The sequence below is a fragment of the Odocoileus virginianus genome, chromosome 11, assembly GCF_023699985.2.
Source record: "Odocoileus virginianus isolate 20LAN1187 ecotype Illinois chromosome 11, Ovbor_1.2, whole genome shotgun sequence".
NCBI lineage: Eukaryota > Metazoa > Chordata > Mammalia > Artiodactyla > Cervidae > Odocoileus > Odocoileus virginianus.
This window is the reverse complement of record NC_069684.1, coordinates 7,547,412-7,564,948: the sequence shown is the minus strand read 5'-3', so window position 1 is coordinate 7,564,948 and position 17,537 is coordinate 7,547,412. Positions and strand designations below refer to the sequence as shown.

The following is a 17,537-nucleotide window of genomic DNA, read 5'->3' as shown; positions in this document are numbered from 1 at the left end:
ACACGTGGCAGAATTCATATCTGGACCCCTTCCTTCCAATGTATCACTTGGCAGCGACATTGTAGGAGCAGAAGAGATTTTAATTCACCCACCTCCAATTACCAGGAGCTACAATGAGTCAAAGCAAAGAACGTGACAGACTCGGGTCGAGACACACATGATTCTTCTGTTCAAGGTTCATGTCAGATCCACCTCCTCCAGGAAACCCTCCCTGGTCACTCCAAGGTTAGAAATTCTCCCAGTAACTTTTGGCTATACCAACCAGTATACTTCCCAGGTAGCGCCAATGGTAAAGAACCCGCCTGTCAAAGGAGATTAAGAGACTCAGGTTCAATCCCTGGGTCGGGAAGATCCCCTGGAGGAGGGCATGGCAACCTGCTCCAGTATCCTTGCCTGGAGAATCCCATGGACAGAGGAGCGTGGCGGCTATGGTCCATAGATCCACAGGGTTGCAAAGGGTCAGACACGACTGAAGCGACTCAGCACAAGAGAACAGACCAACCCGAGACACTCATACAAATGGAAACACTCTGGTAAATGTAATACAAGTGCTAATTTTCAGGCAGGACACACAAATAGGGCCAGTCATCCTAGCTGTGTACACCTGCTATCTCTGCAGCTTGACTGATGCTGCTGCCCTTGGTTAAATAACCAGAACATCATCCTTATGAAAACGAAACGGCAGCCTGGCATTCTTGGATGGAGTGTAAGCTTCCTGAGGAGAGAAGCCATGCTTCTTACTTCCCTTAGCCCACAGAACCTACTGCAAACCAGCTGGTTAGCAAAGAATTACTCGTAAACTGACTGGTTTGTGGTTGAGAAATTTCTCACCACTCCAAATCTATATCACCACCTCAAGATGTTACTAAGCATTCATGGAGAACCCGTCTCTCACACGCACACATCTGATCTTTTAGTTCTGTGGGGCTAAACCCTTGATTCTAACTTCACCTTATCTTCTCCTGGCTCCTTCAAGAACCTATGAATGAAATAAATCATATTTTCCATGAGCTAGTAGATATAAAAAAAGAGAGGAGGGCCGATCAGGGGACTTAGCGGCTGAGTTAATAAGCAAATCTGATGTTTATCTGTCTGCACTGCAGCCCCTATTTTCATACAAGGCAGAGCCTCCCTTTCCTGTTCTCCCCAGGAAATCACTAAAAAATCACTTTTTCCCCCCCACCTGGCTGCAAATCTCCGACATATCAAGGACATCCAGCTGGGAGGGTGGGCATGGGGATGAGACTAGAGGAGAGACGGTGCACTGGCAGGTTAAGGGCAGGAGTTCTTTGTGTTGACAAGAGGGAATCAAGCCCAACATGTGCTCAGGACCCTTCCTCCCATCACAAGTCCGAGGGCTTCTTGCCCCCACCATTTGGAGACCCCTCAGACCCCTCTTTCTCTCCCTGGGCTGGTACAGGGCACAGGACTCTGCCTCTGTTGACCAGCCCCTCCGTGAAAGGGCAAAGCTGCATAAAATCCAATTTTCTGGTAATAAGGACAGGGTGAAAATTCACACGCACAGCCAAACCACTTATTAACCTGTCCCCATCAGAAGGGGGGAGGCAGAGATATAACCAGAACACCGGAATCGTCTTTGAGGAGCTACGGCTTAAGGAAAAATGAGGGAAGGCCTGCATTGTCTAAACCCACCAGACCTTAGACACATGGAACTCGGCAAACACTGCCTGGGACCAGCGTTCCTTCACAGCCGGTCCCCGACCAGCCGGGCACGTCCACCTTCCAGCAGCCGCTACTGAATGCCTCCTCTGTGTCAGGCAGAGGTGAAAGATCCTCTTATGTTTAGAAGAGGTAACTCCTGGGATTTCCCTGGTGGTCCAGCGGCTAAGACTCTGCGCTCCCAGTGCAGCGGCCTGCGTTCAATCCCTCATCAGGGAAGTGGATCCCGCAAGAGCTCACAAGGCAACTACAGATCCGCATGCCCCGCAACGAAGACCCGGTGCAGTCACATAAGTAAGTCTATAACACCGGCTCGGGAAGGAGTCCTAGGGATGGAACTCGTGGGAGGGAGAAACCCAGGCCAGCCGCGGGACAAGGCAGGGAGTGGCATCAGCAAAGGCTCCCTGTGGGCTCCTCCTTGAGCAGGAGGGAGGCACCCACCAGTCTGCATGAGGATCACGGGGAGGAACATCAAGGCGTCCCTGGGGAATGTCAGGTGGTCCTGTTACTTGGAAGCCCAGAGGGACCACACAGGAGCTGAGGCTGCTGGAACAAGGCCGGGCCAGTGGACAAATGGAAAGGGGCTGAATGTCAGCCTCAGAGCACGGGCTTGACATGGTAAGAAACAAGGAGCCGTGCGTGGGTTCTGAGCAACGTTGGCACTAGTGATAAAGACCCCGCCTGCCAATACAGATTTAAGAGTGGCAGGGTTGATCCCTGGATCAGGAAGATCCCCCTGGAGGAGGACATGGCAACCCACTCCAGAATTCTCGCCTGAAAAAATCCCATGGACAGAAGAGACTGGCGTGTTACAGTCCATGGGGTCGCAGAGAGTCCGACATGACTGAAGCGACTTAGCACACATGCCTGAGATATCCATCCCGGAACGTTAACTCCAGGGATGCGCAGACCTTGAGTGGGATGGATCAGGAGAGCCAGGAAAGGCAGGGACAGCACAGGGCTGCTGAGAGGGGCCTCAGCAGAAACGCCAATGGCCTCACCCCCCTTCGGGAACCATCCTCTGCTTCTGAATACAGTCCAGACTCCACGTATGGGACCCGATCACCTTTATGGTCCAGCCTCTATCTTGTTTCATCTCTTCTGCTCACATGTGACCTCCCAGCCAGGCTGATTGACTCTCTCAAATCCAGTCTGTATGCCTGCTCTCCCCTTTTTTCCCATCTCCCCAATACCTCACCTCTGATCCCTGTGTGTCTGGGGGACAGGCACCTTCTGTTTCCTCTATGCCCGGCAGGTGGTTACATCACTTACCTCACTGTCTCAGCATCACTGCCCCCCGAATTTAGGGCCCACTGCAGGACAGAGACTGAGCCTGGAAGCCTCTTACACAGGAGCCACTCAAGGAATATTTGTTAAATGATTCAGCACAGAGCTTTCTGGGTTGTTTTTTTTGGGGGGGGGGGGTTGGTATCAAAATATAAAGTAATTTATAAATAACTGAATATTAAAATCTTTATAGATAAAATTTGAGTAGCTAAAAATTGTATCTTTACTTTAGAAACAACCTTTTCTCTCTTAACATTCAAAGACATTAGTAGTCAAGCTTCCTTCTCTGACTTGTCTTTTATTTCTAACCTTCTGGCAGGCACTGAAAATTCCTCTCTGATTCTACTTCTGAAAGAACTTATTTCCAAGAGGGCCCCAGTTTCAGAACTGTCACAGGAAGAGGTGCCCTTGGGAAAGAAATGAGTAATTGATTACATGCAAAATTCTTCATAATACATCAGGCTTTGGAGAGCTCCTTTCAGTAGCAATCCACCTCCTTCTAGATTGAAGTGTTCCTCTGTAGAACATTATCTCCTTGCCAGAGAAGGGGAATCAACAAATCCTAGCTCTAAAGCAAGGACGTCATCAACCACAAAAGGACAAAATAATGACCACAGCATGGACTGGGGATCCACTGTACCAAGAACAGACATGCTGGGTGGGGTGTGGGTTTTTTTTAATATTTATTTATTTATCTTTTTATTTGGCTGTGCTGGGTCTTAGCTGCAGCACTCAGGATATTTGATCTTCACTGTGGCATGCGGCATGTGGGACTTAGTTCCCCAACCAGGGATTGAACCTGGGTCCGCTTCACTGACAGCAGAGTCTTAGGGGCCACCAGGGAAGTCCCCATGTTGGGTGTTTTATATCCATTATCTCTTTCTCTACAAAGAGACCTCCCATGCCCATATTCCAAGAAAGAAAACTAAGGCTCAAATGGGGTAAATGATTTTCCAAAATGGGAGCAAACTGCATTTTGAACTCAAGTCCATCCAACTCCAAACCTGTGCTCTTTCCATTATGCCAACTATCTTGAATCAGAAATAAAAATAAAAGGGAAAAAATTCATGACAACACAGCCCAACACAGAGCTTCCTTCATGAGTGATCACTTGATTCAGAGTCTACTATCTGGAGACATCAAGCAAGGAATACAGCCACTAAAGCGTCCTCTTTATAGTCTCAGGACATCGAGCAAGAATGTCGGTGGGGGGAAAAAAGGAGAAGGGAAGCTGCAAACGCCAAGACAGATGGCCAGAACTGGAAAGGCGTCGAGCTCGACTCCTCCCTGACCACGCACAGGCTCCTGCACACGGCTGCTGCAGGAAGCCACTGGAGCCCGTGAGGGGAGGCACTGCCAAGCCTGCAAGGAGAGACGTCACAAAACAGGAGGCACACGCCACAGCATATGGAATCTCACCAGTCCTTGGGAGCTGCACCACCCGCCCCTGGCCTCCTGGAGGAAGCAAGCAACTTTACTCTGATGGAATGACAAGACCCAGTGGTGTTCCTGGCCTGGACTACAATCAATCCTCCAAGCTCTACCATCAGCAACACCCGGGGGGACTGCGGTCAGGCCCAACAGCACTTCACTGTCCCAAAGCTTCGCCTTGAGTCGCCATCACCCTAATACACGCATCCCCTTTCCAACCACAGTGAGCTCCTCTGGAAGAACGTCTTTGCTACTGGGGACCTTGCCAATCCCACCCGTTCTGAGGCGCTCAGCTGAAGGTCACACTCCTCTCCCAGAAGCAGGGTGGGGCCGCCTGTGCCCGCAGTGGTGTCTCCCTGTCCTGACTGTCAACACTGTCCCACTTAGCGTTTACCGACGCGTCTGTCTAGGTGCCCTTAGGACTGATGCATTTTACTCCAATGGTGCAGTCTGGCATGCTGTTCCTCACTCTTTCCTGCAGTTAAATCTAGTACAATACTCACCGACTCTGTTCCAGGTACTGAAGATACAGGACTGATTAAATCCCAGCCCTGCCCAGTGGGACTCACAGTCTGGTGGAGGATGGATAATACAAGACAAGAGTTGTACAAATATACTTATCATAATAGCATACAAGATGCGATCCTAGGCATTAGTACACATCACCACGCTCACTTCCTCACATCATTTAGCTCAATCTGTGGCCGTCACGTTTATTTCTTTACTTACAGTCGGTCTGTCCCCGGTAGGAGACCCTGGGACAGGAGCCTTGTCTGTCTGGCTCACTGCTGTGGCCCCAGCACTCCGTATGGGCTTGTGCACAGAAACCCATTCATTCAAAGCTGCATTTCTGGAAGGTGATAAAGAGAGGCAGAGAAGCGCCAGGAACTGTGAGCATGAAGCCCAGCTGAGAGGTCCAGGTAAAAATTCCACGACAGGAGATACCGGAGCTCAGATGTGAAGCAAGAGCGTGGACCTCAGAGGGAAGTGGTGAGGCACAAGCCAGAGGAGAAACGGGAGGAACAAAGGGAAGAGATGGCCGAATCAGCAGGGCAGAGCCCTTCACCGTTACCTCGGCGGCTGTTCGCAGAGAGAGGCAGTTTTGTCCTTCGGGGACACGCAGCAATGCCTGGAGCCACTAGTGACTGTCATGACTTGGAGCAGCAGGGACTCCGGGCATCCGGAATCCAGGGATGCGGTTCAACAGCCTACAAGTTACAGAAGAGCTCCCCATTCCCCTGCAACAGTGGATGCCAGCAGTGCTGAGGCCTGGTGATATTTCGGAAGACTCCCTTCCGAAGTTCACCATTTCTACTCACACCTAATACTGTCTTTTGATTAGAATTTGGATCAGAATAGCATTTGCTTGTCACCTCCCATAACCTCCAAAGGAAATACCCAAAGCCAATCGGGCTTTTATTTTAGCTGAACTAAGACTTTTAACAGACACCAGTGGACTCCTGTTGCTACATATGGCCCCGGGTCTATTTCATGGTCTTCATCAAGCGCACGGAATCAATTCCCTTCATCTGTTGGCGACCCACCCTGACTCATCACTTTCCCTCTACATTCTAGGACCCCAAACTACCCACCCCCTATGCAGGGTAATTAGACACAGAAAGATGAGGCTCAGAGGGGCTCAACAGCATCAGGTGAATGGACAGATGGATGGCCAGCGGACAGAGGGACAGAGACCTTTCAGAACAGAACTTTGGAACCTTGGAACTTCTCAAGTTCACTGAAGAGCTGAAACTCCAATACTTTGGCCACCTGGTACGAAGAACTGACTCACTGGAAAAGACCCTGATGCCGGGAAAGATTGAAGGCAGGAGAAGAAGGGGACAAAAGAGGATGAGACAGTTGGATGGCATCACTGACTCAATGGACATGAGTTTGAGCAAGCTCTGGGAGTTGGCGATGGACAGAAAGGCCTGGTGTGCTGCGGTCCATGGGGTCGCAGGGAGTCGGACATTACTGAGCGACTGAAGTGAACTTGGAGCTTTCCTCTGCGCCTTGCGCACTTTTCCACAAAGGCAGAGTTGGCCCGAATGTCGACACCCACTGACCGTGCCCATCACAGGCTCCTGTTACAAAGAATGCACAAAAGAGGTCATGTCCCCCAGACTCTAAAGCCTGGGCAGGAAGTCAAGCAGCTGCATGTGATGGAGTGGCGGGAGGGGTGGGAGCTGGGAAGTCAGTGCAGATGAGGGCCCTTTGTCCAGAGGCACCAACAGCGACACCCAGAAGGGCTGCGCCTGCAGCAATGAAATCCGTGGGGCCTGATCCTCCTTCAGCTTCTCATAGGAAAAGTCTCTTAGTCCAAAATGAGTTTACTTATTTTTGCCCCGGCAAACAATTCGTTATTATCTGAAATGTCTGAATGATGACTCTAAAATTTAAGAAAGAAAAAAAGGTCACCAGTTTTTTCTGTTGCAAGAAGCCCAACAGCAGTATATTTCTAAAGAGAAGATTCAAGACACTCACAAGAGCGAGCTCCCACTGTAACCGGAGCAGGCCCTGGGGGCCTTCCCGGGACAGACCCCCCGCGCCCCACGTCCTCCGCCCGCCTCCTGTCTGGAGGAAGGCTTTAGCCAGAGAGTAAGTCTAATCAGAGACGTGAGAAAAATGCAAAAACAACAAAGGAAAGTCAAACAAAGCAAAACAATAATAGTTTACCCACTGGACAAAGTCAAGGACCTTCCATTTCTTCACAAAGTCTATAGATACAGCCTGAGCCGTGTCTTTGGAGCTGTTTTGCAGATACTGAAACCCCCACGGGGTGGAAGAAAGTAACCGTGTGCTGCCTGCAAGCACAGAGACCCCAGACCAGCTAGAACCGGCAAGTTGATGATGTCGACTCTTGGTTGACTCGCCACCAGCAGAAGCGCTAGCTGTCACCTCTAGGGAAGCAACGGCAGCCACCCTGCCGGCGGTCCAAGCAGCGCAATGAGCTTCAGAGGAGGGGAAGCGAGCCCACCCGCTGCTGCCACGAAACCAGGGGGCAGAGGGGCGGGCGATGCCCAGCACGCCCTGCAGGACGGCCAGGACCGCTAGTGGCAGGAAGGAAGCAGGTCTATAGCTGCCCACAGTTGGCACGGGGAGTGTCCAGGAGCCACATGTGATTCCCACAGGTACAGAAAGTCCTACATTCGAACAAGTTCCATTCCGAGAGTGTGCATGCAAATACAATTTATTTGCAAGTTCAACAAAGCAAGCTAGCCTGGGTACCCAACTACCACAACTGACTATACAGTACTGCATGATAATAGGTTTATAGTACTTTTCACACAAATAATACATAAAAAAGCAAATACAAAAAAATAGAGAAAACATTTTTTTAATCTTTTAGGAATCGTACAGACATGTGCACTAACTTGCACGATTGGACGTGCCAACACAAGTTGGCATCTTTGAAAGTTTGCAACTTGAAGGGTCATATGTAGGGGACATACTGTGTGGCTAGATCAGGAAGGAACTTTCTGATCTTTACAAAAGGGAAATTTGCACAAACCACTGAGGTTACTGATCCACATGTCTAGTATCCTGGGAGGAGACCATGAGACAACATAAACATAGAGCGTGTGGAATGCCCACACTCCACGTGGTGTGCTCACAGCTTTTTCAACAACAAAGGTATTTAATTTCCAGTCGCTGCTGAGTACAATGCCTGGGTCAACGCCAAATACAAAAGTGATGCAAAATATGGAGATCAGGTTTGAAAACTGAAAAGGTTTTATCATTGGTCCATTTCGTACCTTCTTTAATCCTCCGAACAAAGTGCTAGTCTCCAGGTCAAATTCTCGGTCCAGTTCCTCTTCATGTTCTGACAAGAAAAACAGTGTCTGTTAGTCAACGAATCTAAATAAACTGGGTTGGTTTCATAGGAGAGGCACTAAAAGAAATTGGCACACAGCCTGGAAAAGCTGCCTCTGGACTGAGCTACAGGCATGGAGACGTGTCACACTCCTTCATTTCTGTGACCTCGGTTCCTGAAAAAACGAGGGGCTGATGGCAATGCCCCTTTAACTTGCCATAAAGGTCACAAAAGGAGAGGGATCAAGAGTGAAAGTTCCCAGTGCAGGGGACCACAGGAGGGATGAGGGCAAATGCCTCACTTGCACAGATGGTGAAAAAAAGTTTTTGAACAGACCGTGGCACAAAATGATGGTGATCACAGCCTATCGCATAATGCTAACAAGATTACTGATGGAATTATATAATGGTAATACATATGCTTATAAGTGAACAATACAATTGGTTTAAAACAAAAAACATTTAAAAGCTTTCATTCAAATAACATTTAAAGATGAACAAGAACCAGGCACAGTGTGAAATAGTAGGAAGGAAGCAGAACATGACCGGCATGGCTATTGCCCTCCTGGGACTTACTGTATCCTGGGTAAGAGAGACAAATAGTAAGAAATTACAACAATGTTGGTGAATGCCACAACACAGGAGGTAAGGAGTGCTGTGGGGACTGAATCTGGGGTGTCTCTGTGATCTCTCTGGGTGTCTATGTGGGCCTCTCTGGTGGCCTAGATGGTAGAGGGTCTACCTGCAGTGCAGGAGACCTGGGTTCAATCTCTGGGCTGAAAAGACCCCCCCAGAGAAAGGAATGGCAGCCCACTCCAGTATTCTTGCCTGAAGAATCCCAGGGACAGAGGAGCCTGGTGGGCTACAATCCATGGGTCACAGAGTCGGACATGACTGAGAAACTAACACACACACGTGATGTCTAATAGGCAGCTGGATGGGCATGGATGAAGCTCAAAAGAGTGCCTCAGCTGGAGGGAAAGACTTAGAAAAGTCCTCAGTATAAGGGCAGTGATGAAGCCTCCGGAGGTGGCTGAGATCGCCCAAAAGGGCACAGACTGCAGATACAAGAAAAAAAAAAAAAATCCAGTTCTCATCAGACCAACAAACAGACAAAAAACACAGAAGACCACGAAGGAGAACCTAGAAAGATCAAAGGAAACCTGACTTCGTAATCCTGAAATGATGCTGGTTCCGGAGTAGGGTCAAAGGGCAGATGTACACACACACTCGAAGCGGACAGCAGCTGCAGCCTCCAGGGCAGGCAGAAAAGGGAGGCCCGTGGAGCACGGGGACCCAGGGCCCCACAGGCCCGCGCACAGCGGACTCCGCGAGCAGCAGGAGGCGGCGTGGCAGTGTGTGGTTGCCCCGGGCCCCTCTGTTACAGCTGCCCACGTGCCACACTGGGTGTGTATACGTGTGTGCTGGTGTACACAGACTCAAGTCCCGAGAAAACAACCCAGAACCATCAGTGAGCTGCGACAACCCGACACAGCAGCAGGTCCCTCTGAAATCAACAAGAAGGGGAAAACCCCTCTGCTTTCTTGCCTCTTCTGTTCTGGATTCACTTTCCTACACAGTGCAACCTCCAGAAACATCAGAATTACGCAGAACTGAAACAAAGCCAAAAACACGAGTTCTTTTCTTCCAAGGGTACATTCCAAAGCATTGAAGTTTCCACACGAAGCACCAGACTCCTCCCGGTTAGGACACATCGCCCTCTAGTGGGGAAAAAGGGAATCGTACGCGGACAGGAGAATCAAGATGAAACCCTGTCCTGCCACAGTCCAACTGAAATACTACGTGAGACATATTTGTAATTTTAACGTTTTTAGTAGGCACACTTTAAAAAGCAAAAAGAATTAAAAAAGACAAAAATTTAAGGTGAAATTAATTTCAACATGTCTTACTTATCCCAATATATCCAAACATTATTTCAACGTGGAATCAACGCTAAACAATTACACATTCCTTTTTCTTCCTAATCCTTCAAAACTCCATGGACACATTATCTTTACAGCACATCTCAATCTGAAGCAGCCACATCCCAGGACCTCACCTGTGGCTACAGTCATGACAGCATCATCCAGACCAAAATCCTCCCTCAGCTTTTAGAGAATTCCTACCAGTTACCCTTGTCTGATTTCTCGACTCAAACAAACCCTGTATGACATACATTACGACGTGAATCCATTCGTGATACTTTGGTGATCACTGTCTCCAGACTGTCTTGATTCAGCTGAAATGCACTGCTATAGAATTCGGCTGACCTAGGAGAATGGACGCTGGCAAGCTGCAGCAGGAGCTCTTTCTGTACCCCTTTCACCCTCAATAGTTTGATGGGAAGTCAATTCTGGGGTGGGGCAGGAGTAATCAGAGACTGTAATCTAGAAGGGGACGGAAATACATGCACGCACACACCCTCATCTGCCACAAGCCACTGCTACAGACTAGCACGCCCAACTGTGGCTTATCTGTCCTTCAAGCTTCTAGCATTTAAGGAATTCCAATCAGCTCCTACTTCCCCGGCGGCTCAGACGGTAAAAGCGTCTGCCCACAATGCGGGAGACCCGGGTTCAATCCCTGGGACGGGAAGATCTCCTGGAGAAGGAAATGGCAACCCACTCCAGTACTCTTGCCTGGAAAATCCCATGGACGGAGAAGCCTGGTGGGCTACAGTCCATGGGTCGCAAAGAGTCGGACACGACTGAGCGACTTCACTTTCACCAATCAACTCCTAGGGATTCTTCCTTTCTCGAGGAAGCCGGTGGTGCAGCAGACTGTGGTAGTGAATGAGAGTGGAGAAGGGAGCGGAAAAGACGGGCTTCTGAAGACCAGAGAATTTAACAGCAAGCAGCTCTTAAATGTGCACACGGACATGACCACAGGCAAGACACGAGGTGCTGGTTTTCCCATGAGATTCTCCGAGGGCCTGGGCTCCTCCCCTCCTCTAAACCAGTTCCCACCCAGGGAACGAAAAAGTGCTTTAAAAATAGCCCAGGTAAACAGGAATCATACATGTAAACAGGATGCAAAGCAACATAGGACAAAAATGACCTTCAAACCTCCATCACAGAGCAGCTCATCTACAGCTCCTTAGGAATTCTGGGGTCTATCCAGACAGGCATGCGATTTGCATGGGAATCCTTAGGGCTTCTGGGAGAGGCAGAAGCCCCAGCCTGAGATGGAGACGCTCCAGCAAAGAGCAAGTTGTCCTTGTGTTTGATCCAACACGGAGCAACGGCTGAGGAAGCAGGGGGCCTGAGGAGTGAGGCGCTGTGGACTCTAACCCTGAGGGGTGCGTTCAAAAGCCCTCCCGCCCCGCCTGTCCAGAGTCACCGAGAGGTTTATCTCAGGCTCTAAGAAAGCAGATGCTCCGCAGGCCCCCAGGAGGCCCTCCCCGCGGTATCAGCTTAGGAAGAAAACACCAGTGTAAGCCTGAGAGGAAGGAGCGGGCCAGGAGGCCCAGCATCCCAGGAGGGAGGCCGGGAGTCGACGATCTGCTACGACCCTGGCCATGAGTAACACAGGAAATTGTCAGCTGCCCAGTCGTGTCCGACTCTTTGTGACCCTCCGTGGACTGTAGCCCACCAGGTTCCTTTGTCCATGGGATTCTCCAGGCAAGAATACTGGAGTGGGTTGCCATGCCCCTCTCCAGGGAATCTTCCCAATCCAGGGATCGAACCCGGGTCTCCTGCATTGCAGGCAGACTCTTTACCACTAAGCCATCAGAGAGGCCCCATAGAAAACAAAGGTCAAGTATAAGGTCAAGTATAACACGGAGCCCTACCAGCTGGCACGCTGGGAGCCTCAGCTGCGTCACGACGCCCACTACCCGGGCTGGCTATCTGGGCAGGCTCGGCCCCTACCAGCTGGCACGCTGGGAGCCTCAGCTGCGTCACGACGCCCACTATCCGGGCTGGCTATCTGGCAGGCTCGGCCCCCAGCGGCCCTCTCCACAGGCGGCCAGCTCCCTGGTTCCGAGGGCAAGGCCACCTGTTCAAACACAGGATTGGCAGCCGTCATCCCCATCCTGAACTGGGTCCCAGATAACTAACCAGCCACCTTGCAGCCAAACTCCCCTAATCACAAAAGTTAAATGGCAAAAATTACTTCCAGACTGGCAAAGCCCATCCTTCATGAGAGGTCCATGTGTTAAATGAACAACATGAAAGAATTCATCTATAAATGAGCTCCTGTATCCTTTTCCCATAAGCTGGGATTAGTGACAAGTGATGAGAACAGGCGTGCAAAGGAACAAACAAAAGCCCAAAGGTGAATATGCTCAACTATATTTGCATCCCGCTTTAAGAACACCTACTATATATAAATATGTAAAAGAAAGAAAAGAAACTGGAGGCAGTAATTCAACTAATTTGCTCCATATTTGCTTAAATATCAGGGCTCCCTGGTGAAAAACGTTAATTGCTTGTCACTGAAGATTAAAGAAATGAAAATAAAACACCTGTGAAATAACTCAGTAAAAAAGCGCAGTTCCTTTTATAAAATGTCTCTAACTGCAACTTTTCAGGAAGATAGCTATTCCATGAGAGGTGAACCTGGGCTCTGTAAAGCCAAATAACCTAAGATAGCTGCTTGAGAAACTAATCACTGATAACAGAAAAATAGTAGAATTTATAAATAAATCCAAGAGCTTGTTCTTACAAAAAAGAGAATCAACCTATCAAATAGACAAAACCTTTGGTAAAGTTCCTAAAACAAGAGAAATGAGACACGTGGGATTCAAGACATTCTAAGAATATGATATACAACTGTATGTTAGTACATCTGAAAACTTCAATAAAATTGAAAAATATAAATGCCACCAACTGAAGAAGAAAACCTAAATATACCAAGAATCCTGAAAGATACTGAAAAGTTTTTAATGAATCTACTTAAAAAGAGACTCCATGGCTAGACAAACTTACAAGCAAATAACGTCAAACTCTGATACTGTTTAAGCAGTTCCATACTGTGAGGGCGGGGGGGCGGGGGGGGGGGGGGAGCTTCCTCATTCATTTCAGAAAGTTAACAAAATGCTGACATTGAAATCTGCAGAATAAACAATAAAACTGTAGGCCAACTAATCTCATTTCGAAATTATTAATACTTTTTAAACACGGAAACAAGCAGTGTAAGAATACCACAGTTACAGTAGGCTTGTTGTAGGAATCCATATAAACCATACTGGAAAAATCTTTAAGTGATATCAGTAGGTTGAGAAAGGAAAACTATGTATGTGATCATCTGAATAAATACTTTAAAAAATGGATAAAATTCAACGTATATTATCTTAAAATTTTAGTAAAAGAGAGCTAGAAGTATTCCTTAACATGACTGTTTTCCCCCAGAGCAAAGCTTATTCAATTATCACTAACAGGAAAGCAATATAGGGATTTCCATTAAAGTAAGGATTAAAATAAGGATAGCATTCTTTTCCAACTACTGCATTGTTCTAATAGTCCTAGTTAAGTAATAATAGATGAAGCAAAAAGTGAAAGTTGCTCAGTGGTGTCCAACTCTTTGCGACCCCATGGACTGTACAGTCCATGGAGTTCTCCAGGCCAGAATACTGGAGTAGGTAGCCTTTCCCTTCTCCAGCAGATCTTCCTGACCCAGGAATCAAACCAGGGTCTCCTGCATTGCAGGCGGATTCTTTACCAAGTGAGCCACCAGGGAAGCCCAGAAGAAGCAAAACCATTATCATTAGTATGGATGATATTATCTAAATACAAAAACCAGGAGGATCAAATGATAAATGCCAAACACTAAGAGAATTAAATAATTGTTATAAAATAGAGAAACCAAAATAAACATCTTTACTACAGACCAGAAATACTCAGAAATTATAGAAAATACAACTGGAAAACATCCCAATTACAAAAGGAAAAAAAAGACTTAGAAACAATCTTAATAGGAACTTTAACAGGCCCTATTACGAAGACATCATGAACTTTTACTAAGGGAAATAAGAGAAACATTGAGGAAAAAACACCACACTCCTTGACGAAAAGACACAATATTATAAGATATTAAATTATTCAAAAATTAATTTCTAGGTTTACTGTAATCTAATTAAAACCCTAATGACATTTTTTTCAAACCTGACAATTTCAAACATGTATCTTGAAGAATAAACCAGTAAGAGTAGCTAAGAAAAGACTGGAAGTACAGAAAAAAAAGAGTGGTAACTTACTCCACCAGATACTGAGACATTCAAAAAGCAAAAATAATTAAAACAGCACAGTACTGATGTAAGAACTGATTGAAAAATCAATGAAACACAAGAGACAGCCCCCGGAAAAGACAGACCCCAAACTGTATATGTGCATTCATGTGTGTATACATAAAAGAATTTAGTAGATACAAGAATTTAGTACCTGCTCAAGATTGCATTAAAATTCAGTAAAGAAAGACTTAGTTTATAGTGTTTGGTTATCTATGTGAGAAAATAAATAATTCAACTCTTCACTTCATACTATATATCAAATACATGTGAGATGGATTGAAGAATAAAGGCTCAACTTACAGAGACTACAGTAAGATAGACATTCTCCAAAAGAAGGAGTGTTACTTGACAAAGAATTCCTGGAGAACACTCTGGGTGTATCTGTCAAGAACCTTAAAAACTTTTTCAATTAGTTTGACTCTGTAACTCCTCTTCTGGAAATCCTTCTGAGAAAAACAATCAGACACAAGAGTACAAACAGATCTCTCACAAAATAAACAAGCATTCAACTCATGAAGCTGAAATGAGAAGGAACAGAGCAAATCCAAAGAAACAATAAGGAAGGGACTAATCAGATAAGGGCAGAAATCAATGGGTTGGAGAACAAAATGAAACAGCTGAGACACCTAACAAAGCCAAAGCTGAAAAGATGAATAAGATCTCTAACACAATTGATCAAAGAAAAAAAAATAGGAGGAAGGGAGAAGAACAAGACAGGAAGGGAGGGAGAAGATGTAAATAAATAAAATATATAAAGAGAGAAGCCAACTAGAGAAACATTTAATGAGTGTTTGTCTCTGAAACATTAATGAGTGTTATGAGCCACTACACACTAATCAAGGTGAAAACCTCCATAAAATGCACAGATCTCTAGAAAGCTACAAACTGTCCAAAGAGGGCACAAGAAGAAATAGAAAATTTGAGTATAAACCAACAGGCAGTAAATTGAAACAGCAGCTAAGACTTTCCCTTCCAGATGCCTTTCCAGGTGATCTCCTATCACCAAGGGCTTTTCTCTGATGAGAATTCAACTGTTTTCATCTCAAGAACTGCATTAAGCTGACATGCACAACAAAACTACATGGCCCTCTCTTAGGCAGAGGCATTCATTCCTTCAAGGTTACTGCGTGGCATTCTGTAGCTTTCCTCAAATTAAGTGCAATCACAGAGACATAAAAGTAATTTCTACATATTCTAAACCATAAGACACAAACTTGATGCAGTAGGTCTGGATGAGCCCCCGTTCTCCAGAATACCAGGGGAGAGGTGACCCAGCACACATGGTCAGCACCCTCCCCACCCCCACCAGCACCCCCAAGCACTTCAGATGACTTTGAGATGCTCTAAGCAGACTTTTGGTAGACTTGGGAGGAAGGAGGTGTGTGTGTGTTCTGTTCAGTCCTTGCTGTGGATTTACCAAGAGATCCCATTTGACTAGAGCTGTTAAAATCAGTCTGCTGTCCCTCATGGCTGGAAAACCCTGCTACTGCTGACGGGGAAGAAAACAGTAAATTAGACACCACCTCTGTGCCCAGAGAAGTCAGCCGTGCCAATGCCCCTGGTGGCATTTCACTTAACAAATAAGCTTTGAGCTCTTAATATGTTCTAGGCCCTGTATTTGCTTCAGAGACAAACACACCAAAAAATTTCATAGAAGAGAGTTTTCCCAGTGGACCTACTTCCATAATGTGGGTTAAGCAGCACTTTTTCCTGAATTAGACAGTGAGACATGGAGCCAAGAAGACTCAACGTCACACCATCAAACACACTTTGGCAGGGGGATCTGGTTTCTGTGAGCAAAGAAAGGCATCAGAGGAAGAAGACAATTCCTGGGAGTGGCCAAACACTTTGGCACTGACATTAAAAGACAAAAGCATGAAAGATAAAAGAAGCCCCAGGCTAGGGTGTGGTCACTAATAAGTCAAACAGGATGACAGCTTCTGGATCAACGGAGGTGCAGAAAAGATTTGTACCCTCCACAGAAGGGTCCTTTCCCACCTCCATCCCAGTAGCTTTCACCACAGAGAAAGGAAAAATTTTATTCCAGTAAGTTTGAGATTTTAAGGTCTGAAGTTTTACCGTACAATGGATAAAAGAGCTTCCCCTGTAACACAAGCCACTTAAGGAAATTAAATTGTCAACAAACATGAGTGGCAGAACAGAATAAAATATTGGGTCTAGAGTTGGCCAAACCTGTTCCATCGTTTTTCAGATGTGTGGCCTTGGACACGTTATATTTTTCAAGTTTGGTATCCCTGTCTGGGTGAAGAACTGTAATATTCGTTGTGGTAGAGGCTCCTAAAGATGACCACCATCAATCCCTTCTCGCCCTGTCTATGGCCCCAGCCATAAAAAGCCATAGTCTTTTTTCTGCTTGAATCCAAACTGGCCCTAAGATTTCCTTTGACCAAGAAACGAGGCAGAAGTGACATATGCAACTTTCTAGGTTGTATTCTAAGAGCTCGGCAGCCTCTGGTTTTATACACACACCATGCTTCTCCTTGAAGGCCATGTGGAGAACCACATACAGAGAACCGTGGCATTCCAGCTGACAGCCTCCAGCTGCGCCCTTGAGTGATACCCCATCACGTGAGTGAGCCAGCTCGGACATTTCAGCCCAGCTCAGCCACCAGAAGACTGCAGCCCAGCTGACAACACACAGAGCTGCCCAGCTAGGTCCAATCAGATTTATTAAAAACAAAGTCTCACAGGACGTGAAAATCAGTCCATGCAATCCATCACAACAGGCTAAAGAAAAACCACATTATCATATCAGTAGAAACACAAAAAGCATTGAAAAAAAAATGCAATACCCATTTAGGACTTAAAACTCCCAGCAAACTAGAAATAAGAGAGGACCCTTCTTAACTGGGTTCAGTTCAATTCAGTCGCTCAGTCATGTCTCACTCTTTGCGACCCCATGAACCGCAGCACGCCAGGCCTCCCTGTCTTTCACCAACTCCCAGAGTCCACCCAAACCCATGTCCATTGAGTCGGTGATGCCATCCAACCATCTCATCCTCCGTCGTCCCCTCCTCCTCCTGCCCTCAATCTTTCCCAGCATCAGGGTCTTTTCCAATGAGTTAGCTCTTCACAT

At 46.9% G+C, this 17,537-nt stretch overlaps 1 protein-coding gene across 8 annotated transcripts in view; it reads right to left on the bottom strand.

The window, feature by feature from the left end:
* Nucleotides 1–17,537, bottom strand: part of HHAT (hedgehog acyltransferase) — a 367,616-nt gene that overhangs the window by 328,240 nt on the left and 21,839 nt on the right. For 7 of the 8 annotated variants that reach the window (XR_011490224.1, XM_070473890.1, XM_070473893.1 and 4 more), the window contains exon 3: nucleotides 8,154–8,221. Coding sequence is in view for 6 of the 8 variants with exons in the window: in XM_070473890.1 (XP_070329991.1) it covers nucleotides 8,154–8,221 (68 nt within the window). In the remaining 2 variants the exon portion in view is untranslated. Of the gene's footprint in view, nucleotides 1–8,153; nucleotides 8,222–9,379; nucleotides 9,520–17,537 lie in introns of those variants that run through there. The other variant, XM_070473892.1, reaches the window with a different exon arrangement.